Here is a 16,239-nt window from a genome sequence, read left to right as displayed (position 1 = left end):
CTCTCCTTTTCTTAGCTCGCTTTTGCACTTGCTCATAGGAATAAGTCCAAATGCTGTCAATAAGGCGGGGGGGGAGAACTCTGCCCAGGCAGAGTTCACCTCAGAGCCGACGAAGGCAGGTTTGCAGGAGCGCAGCTTTGGCCCAGCGCTGCGCGTTAGGCCGGCAGGCACGGGAGGAGAGGGGACAAGCAGCAGGGCCCGCTTCCGGTTCCTGCCCTGCCGCTGCCTGCTTGCTGCCAGATGTCCCCTCCAGGCCTGAAATCCAGAGCCCAGGAACAGCGGTGGACAGGGCTGCGTAGGGTTTTCTTTTCATCCTACGTTTGGCTTTTCCTCTGGCAGCCTTCCCTCACATTAGAGGCAATGGTTTCTGCTGAAAGTCCCAAAGCATTCTCCTGCAGCGAAAGCTTCATCCCCTCCTGCCCGCGGCACAGCTCAGCACCATCGTCTGCACCTTGTACGCGGGGAAACCAAGGCTGAGGATGGCCCGGGTTCCTTTCTCTACGTCTAGTTTCCGTCCATCTGTCTGTAGCTGGTTGTTACATAGCTGCTGGCCACTGCGTGAGAACTGGAAACACATCTGTAGGAGCTAAAAATGGTACAGTCGCTAGAAGACCTCAGGTGCCAAACCTTGCTATGGTATGTTTACCAGAGGGCAAGGGCAGCTAAAGGGGCATGGCAGCAAGATTTTTTTTTTGTCCATTTGTGTCAATGGTTTGAACTGGTGCTAAGATCAATAGTTCCTGTGTCCCTGCAGTGATCGTGCAAGGCATGACCGTCACCACTAGCTGGTCCTCTCATCAGCTGCATGATGAGAGGACCGTCTAGAACGTCAAGAAATTAAACCTGAAACTGTAAGGAAAAGCAAAATGGATGGATCGCAAATCGCTTATTAGCGTTCACTGATGCTGATGGTAATGCTTTCAATAAGCCTAATGAAAAACATTTGACTGTCTCTGTGAACTTGATTATTGATTATTAGTGAATGATAAGAGTCATTTGATACCTTGCTGATGCCATGCTCCTATTGCATTGCAGTTAAAATGTCAGTTAACGTGCCATTTAATATTCTATTAGTATTGAATTAGCACTTATTACACTGTGAAAATCATCACCATAAATCCTTATTAAAGTGTGATCCATACAGCTGGGTGGCATCTCTGGCAGACTAAGAGGGTGTGTGTGCGCAGACGGACGTACTGAGATGCATCATCCACGTGGATGCGTGTTCGGAGCACGCCAAGGCTTGGAATTTCCATGTTTGTACATTGATTTTCCCTGACAGTTTGAGAGGAACAGGTATGCAGAACAGAGCCGCTCAAATCCATTTAACTTGCTCTTCCTGTTTTTCTCCTTTCCCTCTCCTCTCTCCTCCTCGCTTTATTTCGGTAGCACCTGATAACTTATTTCAGGGGCACTTGAAAGGTTGTCTGACTGTAGCTGTGGACCACTGTCCTAGGGCTGACCTTGGCCGTGTAGGACAAGTTATCACACATGTTTTCTCTTTGACTGAGAGGAGGGAGGGTCCTTGGGCGAGTGTTCCCTCGGGAGCGAGAGGACGAGTCTTTGCTCCAGCCGCGCCGCTGAGCTGTTACTGACCCTAGGGGCATTGCAGGGGCATCTTTGCTACCTCCAAGCAGAGGTGTGTAATGACTGGGTGCGGGGCAGAGCCCTGGGGTGCTGCGGTGTATCCCGTAGGTGTAGGTATGGAAGGGAGCCCGGTGGGGCTGGTGCGGTGCACTGGATCCGCTGGTGCCCAGCAGCACTGATAGGTGTGCTGGGGGATTTTCCGAAGTGACTAAGAAACTCCAGCTCCCACTGACTTCAGCTTCAGCGGTTTATCTGCTTAGCTTCTCATGGCCATCCCCCTTGGGATTTTCACCAATCCAAAATGTTCAGAGACAGGCTTTGAACACCCTTGAAAACAGCCTGACGCTTGATCCTCGGTGCTGCTACTACTCTTCGCAGAAACATGTGCAAGAGAAGGCTGGTGACCTATGGCAGCTGGCTCTGGAGATAGTCTGGGTGTCCCCATAGGGCCACTACTCCCAGCCCTGGGGCACAGTGCCCTCCCCAGGTCCTCACTTCCAGCTCCCGTTGCTGGTCATTACAGCCTGGGATGGACAGATGAACTGGGGCACCTCCATGTCGCCGTGGTGCCGGTTTCTACATCTAAGTGGCTGCTCATGGATTCCCCTGCCTCCTTCTTTTTTACAAAGAGCGGCTTTTTAAAAACAAAACGCAAATCACAGCTGAGAGCACACCTCAGGTCAAGCGCCTGCCTGTCTGAGCGGGTGGGCTCTGGCCTGAGGGGCAAACCCTCGCTCCCCTCCCTTGGCTGGATGGCAGTGGTGCTGTCTGGGGTCTGTTGGGCTGCTCTCTAAAGCAAATGTTTGTCAGATCAGACAGAGCTGCTTCCAGTTTGGCCATCAGCGTGGTGTGCCTCCCATCGATGCCCACACAGCCTGGCTTTCCTCCTGCCCACAAGTAACCCCAGAACAACTCAGAGAGCATCTATGGGCATGCCGAAAGGGAGGGGGTGAGAGGTGCTGGCCATAATGGTAGGGTCACATCGCAAGGGACGGCAGCTGCAGTGCAGCATGAATGAAACGCATTCAGAGAGAGGAACTTGGAAAATGTCTGACCCGTGTGAAGAGGCTGTATGAAAGCCTACTGTCAAATATTTGTCTTATCTTAAAGCGATAATCTTTATCCCCTTTCTTTGCTCTCTTAAATACAACACATGCATGAATAGTGGTGGGGAGGGGTGCTGGGTTATTTGGATGCCAGGAGGCTGTGGGCAGAGCACTGAGAGGCAAAGGGGCAACAGCTCTGGAGACTGAGCTTCCCTATTTATCTGCAGAGCAAACATGGCGTGAGCTGCTGCAGGGCAAACCCTCTCAGCCTGTCTGAGCCTGGCCCTGGTGGGTACAGCTGCCAGGGTGAAAGAGGAGGCATGTCCACATGTTTTCTTCAGCCCTGGACTTTTCAAATGAGACACAGCGGAGGGCGAGCAGAGTATGCGTCCTTGTTGGCACCTCCTCATCTCTTCTGTGCGCACCACTTCCTGGAGGTGGGAAGTGGTGCAGAGCAGGTGGCTTGGCCAGAGTGCAGTTGTCTTTGCAGCACCTTCACTGCTCTCTGTCAAGGAGCAAAAACCTCGTCCTTGCAGTTGCAACAGGGCTTGTCTGTCCTCTGCCTTGCAACGGTTGGCAGTCAGGGATGTGGCTGGTCCTGCTGCTGTCCCTCTGCCTGCTGCCCCCAGCTGTCATTCCTCCTCTCCTGTCTGTCTCACCTGGGATGTTGACAGGACATGCCAAGTGTGTCACAGAGATGGCAGTGACTCCCCTGCAGACTTTCCTTTTCAGCCCGAAATCCACACTTGCCTGCACAAGCGGGCAGATGTGCATCGGCAAGGCGGGGGGGGGGGAGTGCTGGAGGGGGGTGTTTGAGGAGTGAATCTCTTTCCACAAAGCTGTTTTTTGTCAAGGGGATGGAGAGGGGAGATACACTATAGCTCCTTCCCCTTGTGCTGCTGAAACTAAAGGATGGAGCAGCTGTGCCCTGAGATGACAAAGCTGGAGCCCTGAACCTCTGCCCTCCAGGCTGGCAGGGAGCTGGGAACATAACTCTCTTGTGTACTTAACTTCTGCAAGTGAGGAAGAAATATGGGAAGAACTCCTTCTGACTTCTGATTTCCCACTGGCAGCGTTAGAAGGGATTTCATGACCAGGATCTCTTGTGGCCTTCCAAAGTCATTTTTGGTGAAGATCTAGGCCACAGACAAAACAAAGAGGAGGCATGGCTGCCCAAAATCCCATGATTTCATGAATCAAAGGGTTCCTCAAACTCTTCAAACAATCATTGTGAAATACGTATTTCACACGCGACAGTGATGGTGAGGAGATGCTGTGGTTCACTGGCAAGGCAGATGTGTGCTATGGAGTTTCTGAGCAAAGTAGTAAAGGGAAGGGACAACATAGAGATGATGGAGAGGTTTGTTAATCTCCCCCCCACCTTTCTCATCCTCTGCAGGTGTTATGTAGAAGACAGAAGCTCCAAGGTGGCCTGGTTAAACCGTTCCGGCATAATTTTTGCTGGAGAGGATAAGTGGTCCCTGGACCCTCGAGTAGAGCTGGAGAAGAGAAACCCCCTGGAATACAGCCTGCGGATCCAGAAAGTTGATGTCTACGATGAGGGGTCCTATACGTGTTCAGTGCAGACACAGCATCACCCCAAGACTTCCCAGGTTTACTTGATTGTGCAAGGTAAGCAACGTGCCTGAGAAAAGAGGAAGGAGTGAAGGACACAGTGGGTGGACTGGTCTGTATCTTAAAAGAAACCCCAGGGTCAATAGCCTGTGTATCCTTTACAGAATGCTGTAAAGGATACTAAAGCCTATCCCTTTAGTTTACAACAGGAGCCAGCAGGCCTGTCCCCTTCCACTGCAGCGTAACATGGCTTGACTCTGCTGTCAGTCTGTCCTTTCAAAAGTGGTGACAGAGCAGGGCACACCAATGAAGCCAAGACATATTCTAGTGTAATACAAACCTGGCTCCTGGCTCTGGTTATTCTGGCACTGAGGGGAAAGCATTTGTTTATAATGACACTTGTCAGAACATCATGCTTGCCTCGTCTCTTTCCAGACAGCCCTCTTATTTCTTCGCCTCCTACTTCCTCAGATTTCCTTTCTTTTCTCTTGTGTCTGTTGTTGTTTCTCTTGTGTCTGTTGTCTTGTAGCTTGTTGCTGCTGTGCTGTGTTTTTTGGCCTTCCGTTGTCAATTCTTTGCAAGGCTGGGGAATTAATTTTCCTGTGTGTTTTTCTGTACTGGGTCATTGGTTTGCAGGGTGCGCTGTCACTAGGCATGTGTGAAACCTGGTGCCTGAGGTAGCTGCCATGTACCGTATGTTGCCCTCTCCTTTTTTAGCTACCTTCCTCCTGTGTGTGTTATAGGGAGCTGGAAACTTGGCGATCTGAACCAGCATTGTCCTATCTGTCTGCCTGCATTCATGGTATAACAGAGAGTAAACACATTAAGGATTTCACCAATTACTGGTAAGGACATTATGGAGTTTACTTGTTCCATCCTGTCCAGACCAGAATAGCAAACGACTGAGTTTACTCAATTTTGGGTTTTTTTGCTTTTAATCTTCATGCCATTCTGTCTATCTGCCTATTTGTCTAAAATATTTATAAAGCAGCTTAGATGGATAGGTATGTATGAATGTGTTCAATACATATTACAGATATGTTCAGCTTCTACATTATCATTCAGTCAGGAGTTTGTTATTTCTCCTGATTTGTCTAGTAACCCAAAAAGACTGCGGATTTTATTTCCCCCAGCGAGTGTTTGAATCGCTCTGGATATAAATGCATGCATGAAGGGACATTTCCTCTTGCTGGTATTACTTGGCAAGCTTGGGGCTAACCAGCGTACCAAGCGTTCATCTGCAAGGTGAAGTCCGGGCGTACGGTCAGAGGTGATGCTTTACGCACAAGCGCAGTGAGATAGAAGGCTCCTGGTTTGTCTTGCGCAAAATCCTCTCCCAGCAACGTGAAGAGCAGTGGGCGCCAGCAGGCAGAGAGGCATTCCCGGCTCATCTGAGTGTTTGCTGGAGTGCGCCCGGTGCGAAATGCATTCGCCAGCACTGGAGGTGTACCCTGCCTCACTGCTTGCTATAGCGGTGCGTAGCTAACCGGCTGTAGGTGGTTTATTGCTGGCAAGATTTGTCAGCATACAATACCCATTTACCTGTCAAGAAAAATACAGGTACAAATGAATTTTAGAGCCACACACATGTATTATTAATATTATTTGTGCATGTTAGATATGGGCCTAAGCAGTGAAATTGAGTTCTCCAGCTAAGCTTTCACGTAAATTTGTGGATGTCCAGCTCTGAACTCCTGCCACCTTTCTGAGGATGAGAAGATTCAGGTTTCATCACACCTAAACTCTGGGTACCTGTAAACAAGGTATCGTGGATTATCTTTTTAATGCCTGCCACAGATTTAGCGAAAGACCCACTGTGATATTGTGCTTACTTTCAAAGCCCCAGGTCATGTAATCCTGAGAATTAGACTCATGATTTTAGCCATGTTTTTATTGGTTTAAAACTAAGAAATAATTCAGTTTAAATAATCTTAACTAATAAACTTAATTCATTAGAAAACAGTATATGTTAGGAAATATCCCGTTCCTCTCTGAGTATCCTTGTCTCGTATTGATTATTACTATTCTCAGATTTGCAGGTTGTCTGCCTGAAAAATAGTCTGCCGCTAGTACAAATGAAAAGAATTTGGATACTGAGTCATGCTAAGCTTTCCAGTTTTATTTATTGAATGTAGTTCATTTACTTCTCTTGGTTTTGTGTTCATAAATTTAAAAACATTGGCTATGTGAAGCTCTGGGCATCCCAAACCTAAAAATAATACATAAAAGAAAATACAGGTCCTGAAAAATTAAACAACAGGGTGGTCAACTGATCTGCATGGTAATCTGGCAGGAGGATTTCAGGAACGATGGTCAGCGATTCCCTTCAAACAAAGCCAGGGAAACAAACAAGCCAGAGTCAGAGGGTCCTTGCTAGCTTTGCACAGACTGGTGATCCCTGGATTTATCAGGGAAAGATCCTGCAGTGGTAGCTGCTTGTGCCCTGGAAGCAATGGGCTCGCTTAGGGCCATCCCCAGGCTTCCCATTCTGCTCAGTTAGCACTGTCACAAGTATCTCTGCTCCCCACTGCTCTGTATACCAAAGACGGGTCCTTAATCTCCCCCAGTTCAGCTCCCTCATGTGTATAGCCACTGTGAAAACACAGTCCCTGCCACCCCTAGAAACAAATGGAATAGCTATATCAGAGACTAGCAAGTAGGCAGATACCAGAGTGGTGCTGGAGCCCTCATAACTAGAGAAGACCAATTCCATGTCTACAGTGCCAGCTGAAATACATGGGCTTTGATGTATCCTAAGGGTTCACTGCATTTAGATCACTGCAGGCTAATGGAGTTGCATTCTAGGAGCGGGTTCTTTCCTCCTTCAAGAAAATCAGCTTTCCCTGGGGTGAGCTCTGCTCGGTGAACTCTGCTGCCCAGAGCTGCAGGAGTATATACAGAAAGAGGGACATCACCTCTCTAATATGTGTGCCCATGTCCTTTAGTATTGCCAAGGTAAGAGCCAATTCTGACTTGTCAGCCAGCACAAGCCTGCATCGACAGCCTACTTAGTCTGCTCCTTTCCTCTCTGGCTTAAGTGTGTATGTCCACTGATGGAATAGCTCTCAACTGGGGCATACTGCAGAGGTCTAAAAGAAGGGTAATGAAAAGACGCTTAAAAAAAATCACAACTTGATAGACAGCTAAAAGTAGAAAAAATCCTCTTATAAGTCTTTCCTCCTTTTCAAACTCAAAGCCATCTCCGCTGATAGAAGTAGGCATTCACTGGCAAAAGATTCATTAGCATAACTGTGGCCGTCTCTTCGGTCTTTCTGACCCAGGGGGGCAGCACTTCTTGTAGGGTGGGTTGAACTGGAGGCAGCTGTCTCTGCCCAGCTCAGTTGCTACCAGATGCTGGTACTGCACTCTCTGCACTGGGGTTAATGCATGAAGAGGTGCTCTGAACTGCCACTCACTCAAAGCATTTCATGCTGCCTCAGTTGGGGTGTAATGGCTACTAGCGACTCTTTCCGTTTACTACCCCAGATGTTTTTGTTGGGGTCTGATCAGAGGAGCAAAGGAAGGACCCACCAGATGTGGTCTGGTCCTCCCCCATGCAGTGAGACAAGATCAGCTGTACAGTGGCTGCCCCTAACATGTCTTTTTTGAAGACACCCTGTGCCTGCATTGCCAAGTGCATGGCCATTATTTCACTCTCCTTGCACATGGAAAACTTCTATTAACATATGATCCATTAACATATGATTTTGCTGCCAATTATTTCTGGTCCTTCAAAGACACATTGTGGTCATTTCTCCTTCTCTTCCCCAAAACTGCCTTTTACTTACTAGAAGCCCATTAACGCCTGTGTCCCAGTCCTCTCTAGTCCAGCTTAACAGGCTCACTACTTGTTGCAGGTTGTATTTTCCAACCCTTATGTCATAAATATTTCACTACTGTCTGATTAGTCTGCATGTTTCCTTAAGTGTACTGTCCAAAACTGAAGCAAGAGTTCCAGTTTAGGACTCAGTTGGGCAGATAAATGTACCAGCCATGTTTTGCATATCATGCTTCACTTCCCTAGCCCCAGAATAAGATGAGGTTTACCTTTTTTTATGAGTGCCTCATTGCTTTCACTTATTTAATCTCTTTGCTTCTCTCTAACTCTCTGCTACTGGCCTGCAGCACAGTCTGCAGCTCAGTTCCCACTTCTGTATTTGAGCATTAATTGTTTTTTCAGCCCTTCTGGAGCATAGTGCTTTGTGCTCGCTGCTGTTGGATGCCATCTAGTTGGTTTCTCCATGGAGACCACTTCTTCAGTTTACTTATGATCCTGGTCTCCAAAGCACTTGCAACTGCCCCCAACTTGGTGTCATCAACAGAAGTCAGGTGCCTTCTTTCTGTTCCATCATGAAGGTGTTAATTAAAGTACTGAAGAGATCAGAGCACAAAAGCAGACTGTGGTAGCAACCCACTAAAACCTCCATCCCCAGCGGATAGTGATCCGTGGATAGTGATAGTTGATTGCAGCTCTTTGAAGCATCCTGATAGTGATTTAACATCCACCATGTTCTCTCAGCTTGCTCAAGAGACTGTCGGGCCTTCTGAAGTCAAGGTATATCACATTATCACACATACTGCTCCCACATTATCTGCTGTGACAGATATCTTACCAAAAAGAGAATGAGGCTGGAGTGACATGATATGTGCTTGCCAAAAGTACATTGCATATTTTTTCCTTTATTTTATTATTATCCTCTAGGTGTTTACAAATGAGATGTTTAATCATTTGTTGCAGTATGTTGACTAATTTGTTACAGGAGAATGAGTCGTAATGAGGACGCAGTGGCTGACCCTTTCCCAGCGTTACCTTGGGTTCTTCTTTTAGGGCTGTATCCTAGAGCCCTTCTCAGGCATTAAGTGTCGGTGGAGAAATGCCTGTAGTCCCTACTTGTCTCATCAGGGTCACAGGCACAAAAGCACAGAGATCTTAGCAGGCATGGAGTTTAAATGTTTCTGTAGTAAAGACTTAGGCTTGCCCAAGTCATGCTAAAGGAATAACTCTTTCAACTAGGAGCAAGCAGGTGGTTGCTGTATTTGCTGTCCAGAGCCTTTATAGCAAGGCATCATTGTGAATGGAGATGGCTGGGAACTTTTCAGTGAAACTAAAACATTTCCCTGGTTTTGGCTTTGATTAAAATTTAGTCAGGAAGGTTTTACAGGTGTGAGATGCTTTTTCTGGTCAAAACTGGGAAGAGAAAAAGGTAGAGCATTGTCACAGCCTACCTAAATGCTAGAGCATTCAGCTGAGGTATGGAGAACTCAGGCTCACATTTTTGCTCGGAGTCTGGGACTCCTGCAGGCTCACTAATGTTTCTTGCGATTTCCAGTTATTGGCTGTTCGAAGGACGTGGGCTCTCCCTTATTTTAATGTTTATTTCATGAAAAAAAATCAAAACGGCTTTGTCATTTTGGCAAAACAGAAACAAATTTGGAAACATCAGCAGCAAATTTTCACAAAGAGGAATTCTTGTTTACTGCCCAGCCCTAATCACAAACTCAAAGTCAAATGTATAGCAGCTAAAGGCCAAAGCCTACAGTTTTCTTTCAAACTGATAGGCATTAGTGTGTGAAAAGAACCACAGGGTGTTGCCTTTCTCCATTATGCATTGCCTTTGTAGAGCTCCTTGCTTGCAAAGATTCAGACTGACCATTCATTGTTTCAAAGTTGTATAAAGATGTATTTGTTGTTGCTGGGATTTAACCATAGACAATTTATTATTAACTCTATGTGGTAGATTAGCTGTGCCCCCTCCCAGTCCAATCCCCTGAAATTAAAGGACTTTGTGCGGTGACTGGTAAAGCCCCACAGCGCAAAATCCTTTACCCAGAGGGGCAACTGAAGCCAGCCAGGCTTCCCCAGGGTAAGCACTGCTCTGCCAGTGAGCCCCCAGTAGGAACTGGGTCTAGGGCTGAGGATGGAGGGTGTTGTCCACCATCCTCTCAGCCCTTGCCCTCATTGCCGAGGATAGATAGTGAAAGATTATGCTGTAGACTTTTGGACTGTGAGAAGGGTTTCTGAGCAGAACTGGAGCAAGGCACACAAATGTGTCTTATAGGAGCCTGAAGTCAGGTATCAGGTGGAAGTAACTTCTGCTGGTCACCAGCCTCAGACCTGAGCCAATAAGCCAGAGCAGGGTTCATCTGACCAAATGTACATGTTTCCACTGGAATTGGGTCACCTTGGGCTCCGTTTGTCATTAGTGAGGAGAAGCAGGCTCTTCTCAGACACAGTCCAGCTCATCTTAAAGTGGCCATCCAAAATTCATCAGACGAATTGACCAGTGGAAATGTCAGCTTCCCTCCACTGGCTGTAGAGGGGAGTCCAGGCTGACCAGTCCATATGGTGCCATGCATCCTTTCAGTCTTTCGAGACCCCTTTCTGTCATTCTCCACTGGAGTTCATTCCCTGCCAGAATACCGGGTTGGTGGCTGTCAGTGCTTGCAATGGGTCACTGGGAGACCAGAGCTGGTCTGGTTTTGAGCTCAGCAGAGCCACGGTGGGAGCTGGTCTTTCCCTGGCATGTCTGGCCTTCCCACTCCTTCAGGCGGTGCTGGAAGCAGAGCAGTTCAAAGAGAGCTGAAGCTATTTTTCCTTTGCTAGCCAGACAGTAAGGATATTGGAGTCAGGTGCCATTCTCTGAGACGTGTTTGCTTCCCTGCTTTGTGGGCGCAGAGCCCAGAATTTGGAGGGATTTTTCTGAGCACTAACACTGTAGCATTTTCAATTCCAGTGAGCCTGCAGTAGGTAAGAATGAGCACAGACCACTTTATCTTTTTCAGGACATAGCCCCAGTGGGAAAATGACAGGGAATTTGGCATGCTGTTGTAAAGAATAATGAGATAACATGGGAGTATGAATTTTCTGGGAGGAAGAAAAAAGATCATTTTACTGGGAGCGGTGGGGGAGAAGAAGAAAAGATTGGAGGGAGGAGATAAATTCAGATTACTGCAGGGACTGGGAGAGACAGGACCAGTGTGCTCAGAAGGAAGTGACAGCGGATCAGTTTGATGGGGAAAATAAGCTGAGAGAGCAGGGAATCATCTTGGGGAACTGAAGCACAGTAGATCTTGCTGCCCCCCTTCCACTGTTACCATGGACTGTAATTTCCTACTGGCAAAATAATTCCCAAATTTCAGGCACACAGTAGTTCTGGTGGCAATCTTTCTAGGTTTTTCTGTGCTGGTTTGTTTTGCCCAAACTCATAAATTGCAGGAAGCTGCACCTGGTGTTTCATAGGTTACCAAGGAACTTCCTGCCACTCCCCATCTAATATTTTTATGGCCTCCCCATAGCATCCTGATGCCTCTTAACTTCTGTTTTCCTGTCTCCAGGCATGGCTGGAATGTTACTATGCAGCACAGGGTTTGGCTCTGTTACATAGGTTGACTCTCAGCACTTCTTAGAGCATAAATCAGAAGGTTCTTCTGGAAATATTTTGGTGTTTGCTTTGCAGGTGCAGGCAGGAGACAAAAACAGAATACTTCAAAAATGCATACTCATTTTGGAGAAAGAACTATTCCGTAAAATACATGGAATGCTTTCCTATGGCTAGGAGTAAGGATCTTGATATGATAATTCAACTCCTTGCTGATATAAATCAGCTTAGCTTGAGTGGTGTCTTTAGAGCAATATCAGCCGATTTTGTGTGATTTTGTCTGATCAGCTGATTCTAGATCCACACCAGTGCTGTGAAAGGTTTTGCCTTGTTATTTCTTGGTCCAATTGTCTCAGTCTACTGTCCCAAGTCTCAGCCTGGACTGTAAGACAGTGGAGTAGGGACAATATTTTGCTCTTAACCCCAAACACGGCAAGAATCTAGTCCCACCACCAAGTCTGCCAACCCTTGAGAGAGTGCAAATAACCATTAATTGTAAAGCCAAGTGTGTTTCTGCTCCCACTGCTGAAAAAGTAGTGACAATGGTAGCACAACAGAGTTGCCTTGACCTGTTGTGAGCCTTGAAATTTGATGCAATTTGCCCACAACAGAATATAGTCCCTTTGACATCCTATGTCATAGATTCCCATTGCTTGCTCCCTCCATGATGGCCCGTGTCTTGTCAGTAGTGAGTGAAGCATTTTTTTGCCACATCCCCTTGAGATCTTTTTGCAGGAAAAAAATGCTAGTATAACCAGGAATAAGTATCTTATTCATTTTACGTAGCAGGCCTGTAGCTGCTTAGTAGCTTGAAAATGAGCAAAAACACGTTTTAAAAAAATTCTGAAAAAGATCTGAAGCTTTGGGTTTCTAACTCAAAATAATGAGAAAAGATATATAGCTAGTCTCTGCTAGAAACTTTAGGATCAGCTTACGTTTTTACCTGCAGTACAGAAGAAAGCTAAGGTTAACCATGCTCCACAGTTCTCTGTCTCAGATCAACTTTTTCCATAGCTTTACTGTCCATTTTATTTTCTTCCTTTCATTTGAAACAAATGCTGCCAGGTTGAGGTTAGCCACATTTGTGGTTCGCTCAGTTGAGCTTTTATTATATCTAAACCCTAGAGATACTGGGAGTATCTTGGCTTCCTAAGGAAACAAAGTGTGTATGTGTTTATTTGTGTGGTTATGCTGTTTGCCTGTCCATCTGCTTGGCAGTCCTCTGCTCCGCTGACTCCAGCACCCCATATTCCTTTTTGTGACCTTGCCCAAACAAGAGCTCCTGCACCTCAAATTCTCATTAGTGGACCCCAGTCTCCTCCTGAATCCCTTACTGATGGGATGCGTAAAAGCCTGTATGGTTGCAGGTTGGACTGGAGCCACATGCATGCCAGCTGGTGGGTGCCACCTTGACTAAAACTGGTCAAAAGCTTTGGAGGTTTTCTGAGGTATGAGGCACCAGGACCTTGGACAGGTAGCTGTGGTAAACCAGGCTTTGCTAATTCCAGCGTTCATGGAACAGAGCGTTCCTTTTGTCTGTTTTTCTTACTTCACTGGTGCCAGTGGAGTCAATACTGCAAATCTGCCATGCTCAAAACTCCATATGGGATGAAATTCCAGATTCCTGGGGTCCACCAGCTCATATTCTGTGTTTTTGGCTGCTGTGTTACTGTCTACACTCATTGTAGCTGTGTATTAGTGGATGAGAACCTGGATCAAAATCTTGATTCCACTGAAATTAAAGGGAATTTTACTTCATTGGAGCCAAGATTTCCTCTTAAATTGGAATCGGCTAGAAACAGCTTGTAAAATAAACCTGAATTGAGCCAGCAGTTCAAGAACAACATCGGGACCTATAGAAAAAAGCAAATTTATTTCCTAATGTAAAAGCTTTCTATTTTACTATTTAATATGAGTGAATTACAGAAAGAAAGAAATTGACATTTCAGGAAAAGGAATAAGGAGATAGTATTTCTAAAATGAGACTATCCTTTTAAAATGGACTTGAGGATTTGAAGAGTGGGGAGAGGCAGGTAGACATGGTTTCTGTGCTGTGCCTTCCTACTGCATGCGTGTGTCTGCATGGGACGTATTGACCCCAGCCATCCCGTGGTAAGTGTGTGCTCCTGACATTTGTCTCTACCCATTTGCTGGCCCTCATCACTCCTGAGCAGATGCGTAGTCTGTCTTGTTGGTGTGTATGCATGCTATGCCTTGTAGGGTGACCCTCCAGCTGCTTTCCACAAAAACAACAAATGATAAATTGTATTAAGTAATAGGTTTTCAGGGTTTGGATTTTGATGGCTTTTTCAGTACTCCAGCTCTTCGTTTTATCTTTAGAAACATTGAAATTGCTACCCCCATAGCAGCTCCTTACTCACTCAGTGAAGAAACATTCTGAGAAAATAATGACTTAATATCACATTTCCTGTATAGCCGCTAAAATGTCAGTACTTGGTTGCTTGGGAAAAAACCTCCAAAATAACAGAATAGCAGCTTGGTTTAATAAAGCCTGAGATGTGATAGTTAAGGGGAAAAAATAACTTGCCAAATGTGCACACAACAAAATAGACAAAAAAGAAACAGATACTTAGACATACGGCTTCCATTTACAGAGTATTCGGGCAGGGAGCACTTTCTCCAAACCCAACCACAGCTTTTGAAAATGTCTTTTAAAAAACAAATATTAGGTAAAAAAGTGTTAATCTCCAACAGAAAACAGGAGAAAGAATGTTCCTGGGAAGGAAACAAAGGTTGGCATGGGCAGTCTGAGGGAGCAGGAGCACGTGGCCACTCTCATTGGCAGCGCTGGGTCTCTGCCTGTCACATTTCAGGCTGTCAGCGGGCAGACCTGTGGTAGGAGGAACCAAGCCCTGCTTGAGAAAGCGTAGTGGTGTGTGAAAGCCTAAGAATACGATCAGGAAATCGGTTGGTTTCTCAAAGACACAGCGGGAGTGCCATCATTTCTCTGCCCGGTTTTTGCTGAAGGACCCTTTGGAGATCCCCAAATGTGAGTTGCAAGCTTTCTCAGTTCTGATGTCAACAGGCTGAGGCTGCTGAGGCTTGGACAATGCTACTTTTAAAATTCCCTCCTTCTTCATGTATCAAATTTCCCTTACATCGTCTGTTTGATGGCATGATCTTGTACTTCTCCAGTCTTCCACAGAATCTTCTAGGAATATCTTAATTTATTATGTGCACACATACTGGAATGAGGAGCAGTTCTTAAAAAACTTTTCATGGCTCTTCAAACAGAAAAGTAGACTACAACTACATTTTTCTTCCCGTTCTATGAAGACTACCTCTAAAAAAAATCTATGGAGAAAAAAAAAATGATAACTGGGGAGGTCCTTTTTAATGAAATGAGAATTGGATTTTGGGGATAAGGGCAAATAATTTAATTGGAATGACTTACTCATTTTGGGGTGCATAAATTTGGCCTCTGACAGCCTGTTACCTTCTTCATTCCTTTCTGAGTCTTCTCTGTCAGCAGTATAAGAAAATCCTCTTGCCTTTGATAAGGTAAGGAGACATTCCCTTTAAATGTGTGGGGACGGGACTCTCATGGAACAGTGATTTTAACATAATGGCATCTCACCTTTGGGTGCCCTCAGCTTATGAGCCACTCAGGCTGCAAGACCACTGAGTTTGTTTTCACAGTATCCTGGCATACGGATACTCAGCTATGCCCAGGGAGTGGGTGATGTGAGAGGCCTGGGGCATCTGTCCATGGTTGACTTGGGCATAAGAGAGGTTAGTAGCACTCTGCCTGGAAGGGCGGTCACGAGCTGGCTGCTGGATGCATTGACAAAATTATCTGCAAGGAGACCAGGAGTATGTCACCAGAAGACATTGTATGTTGGGATTAGAGTATTGTAAACTGTACTGTGAGTTAGGGGGTGAGTGGGACATCTACTCATGTTTTGTTAACTGGGAGGTTCAGCGCTCAGCTTCGGTATGCAGCAAGTATATCCATTAATGTGTTAAGTGCAGACAGGGGAAGTAAAAAACACAAAGAGCCTTTTGAAGGGAGAGAAGCCAAGAAGTAAGATCCTAAGCCTGAATTCCATATGGCCCTCATGCAGGTGCTGCAGCAGCAGCTGTAGTCTGGAGAGTCTCTTCAAGATGATTGTCCCCTTGTTAGACTGATGGGAATGTGACTTTTGTGTATGTTCCTGTTTTGAATGCAAAAAAAAAATTCTTTGCGAAGTAGGATAATTCTCCCCAAATAACCACAGAATAGACTTTGCAAGGTAGAAGCCTTATGACCTTGACTGTACAAATCCAATTATGATCTTGGGGATTATGAATACATAGAGCTCCCAATTCATTATTTTATCTGAAAGATTAATCCACTTGTTGACCTATAGAAAAGAGGTTATGATCAAAAGTTCATAGGGAGACCACCCCTCATTAACCTCCTTGAGGGGGAGTGTTAACAGGGTGGCAGTGACTGCTTCTCCTACTGTGTTTTTCACTATTGTGAATGCGTTTCACACAGTTCATGGTCTGTGTTACAGCTGTGCAAAGCCTGTGGACCATCTTTGTAATTGAGGTTGACACCTTGGGTATGCCTGTAGTCCTTCTGCGGATAGTATCAGAGAAAGCCCTGGACTCCAGACCAGATGGCATAGTCTGGCTCGTGTTCATGC

The 16,239-nt window shown here is 46.0% G+C and overlaps 1 protein-coding gene across 1 annotated transcript in view; it reads left to right on the top strand.

The window, feature by feature from the left end:
* Window positions 1-4,032: 4,032 nt before the first annotated feature.
* Window positions 4,033-16,239, top strand: part of LOC104617769 (limbic system-associated membrane protein) — a gene marked incomplete at both ends in the record, with an annotated part of 55,655 nt that continues 43,448 nt past the window's right edge. Inside the window, one exon of the mRNA XM_010283180.1 lies at window positions 4,033-4,265. Coding sequence (XP_010281482.1) covers window positions 4,033-4,265 — 233 coding nt within the window. The remainder of the gene's footprint in view (window positions 4,266-16,239) is intronic.

Source organism: Phaethon lepturus, unplaced genomic scaffold (genome assembly GCF_000687285.1).
Source record: "Phaethon lepturus isolate BGI_N335 unplaced genomic scaffold, ASM68728v1 scaffold4763, whole genome shotgun sequence".
NCBI lineage: Eukaryota > Metazoa > Chordata > Aves > Phaethontiformes > Phaethontidae > Phaethon > Phaethon lepturus.
Note: the sequence above shows the minus strand (reverse complement) of the source record. Positions and strands in the feature narration are given on the sequence as shown.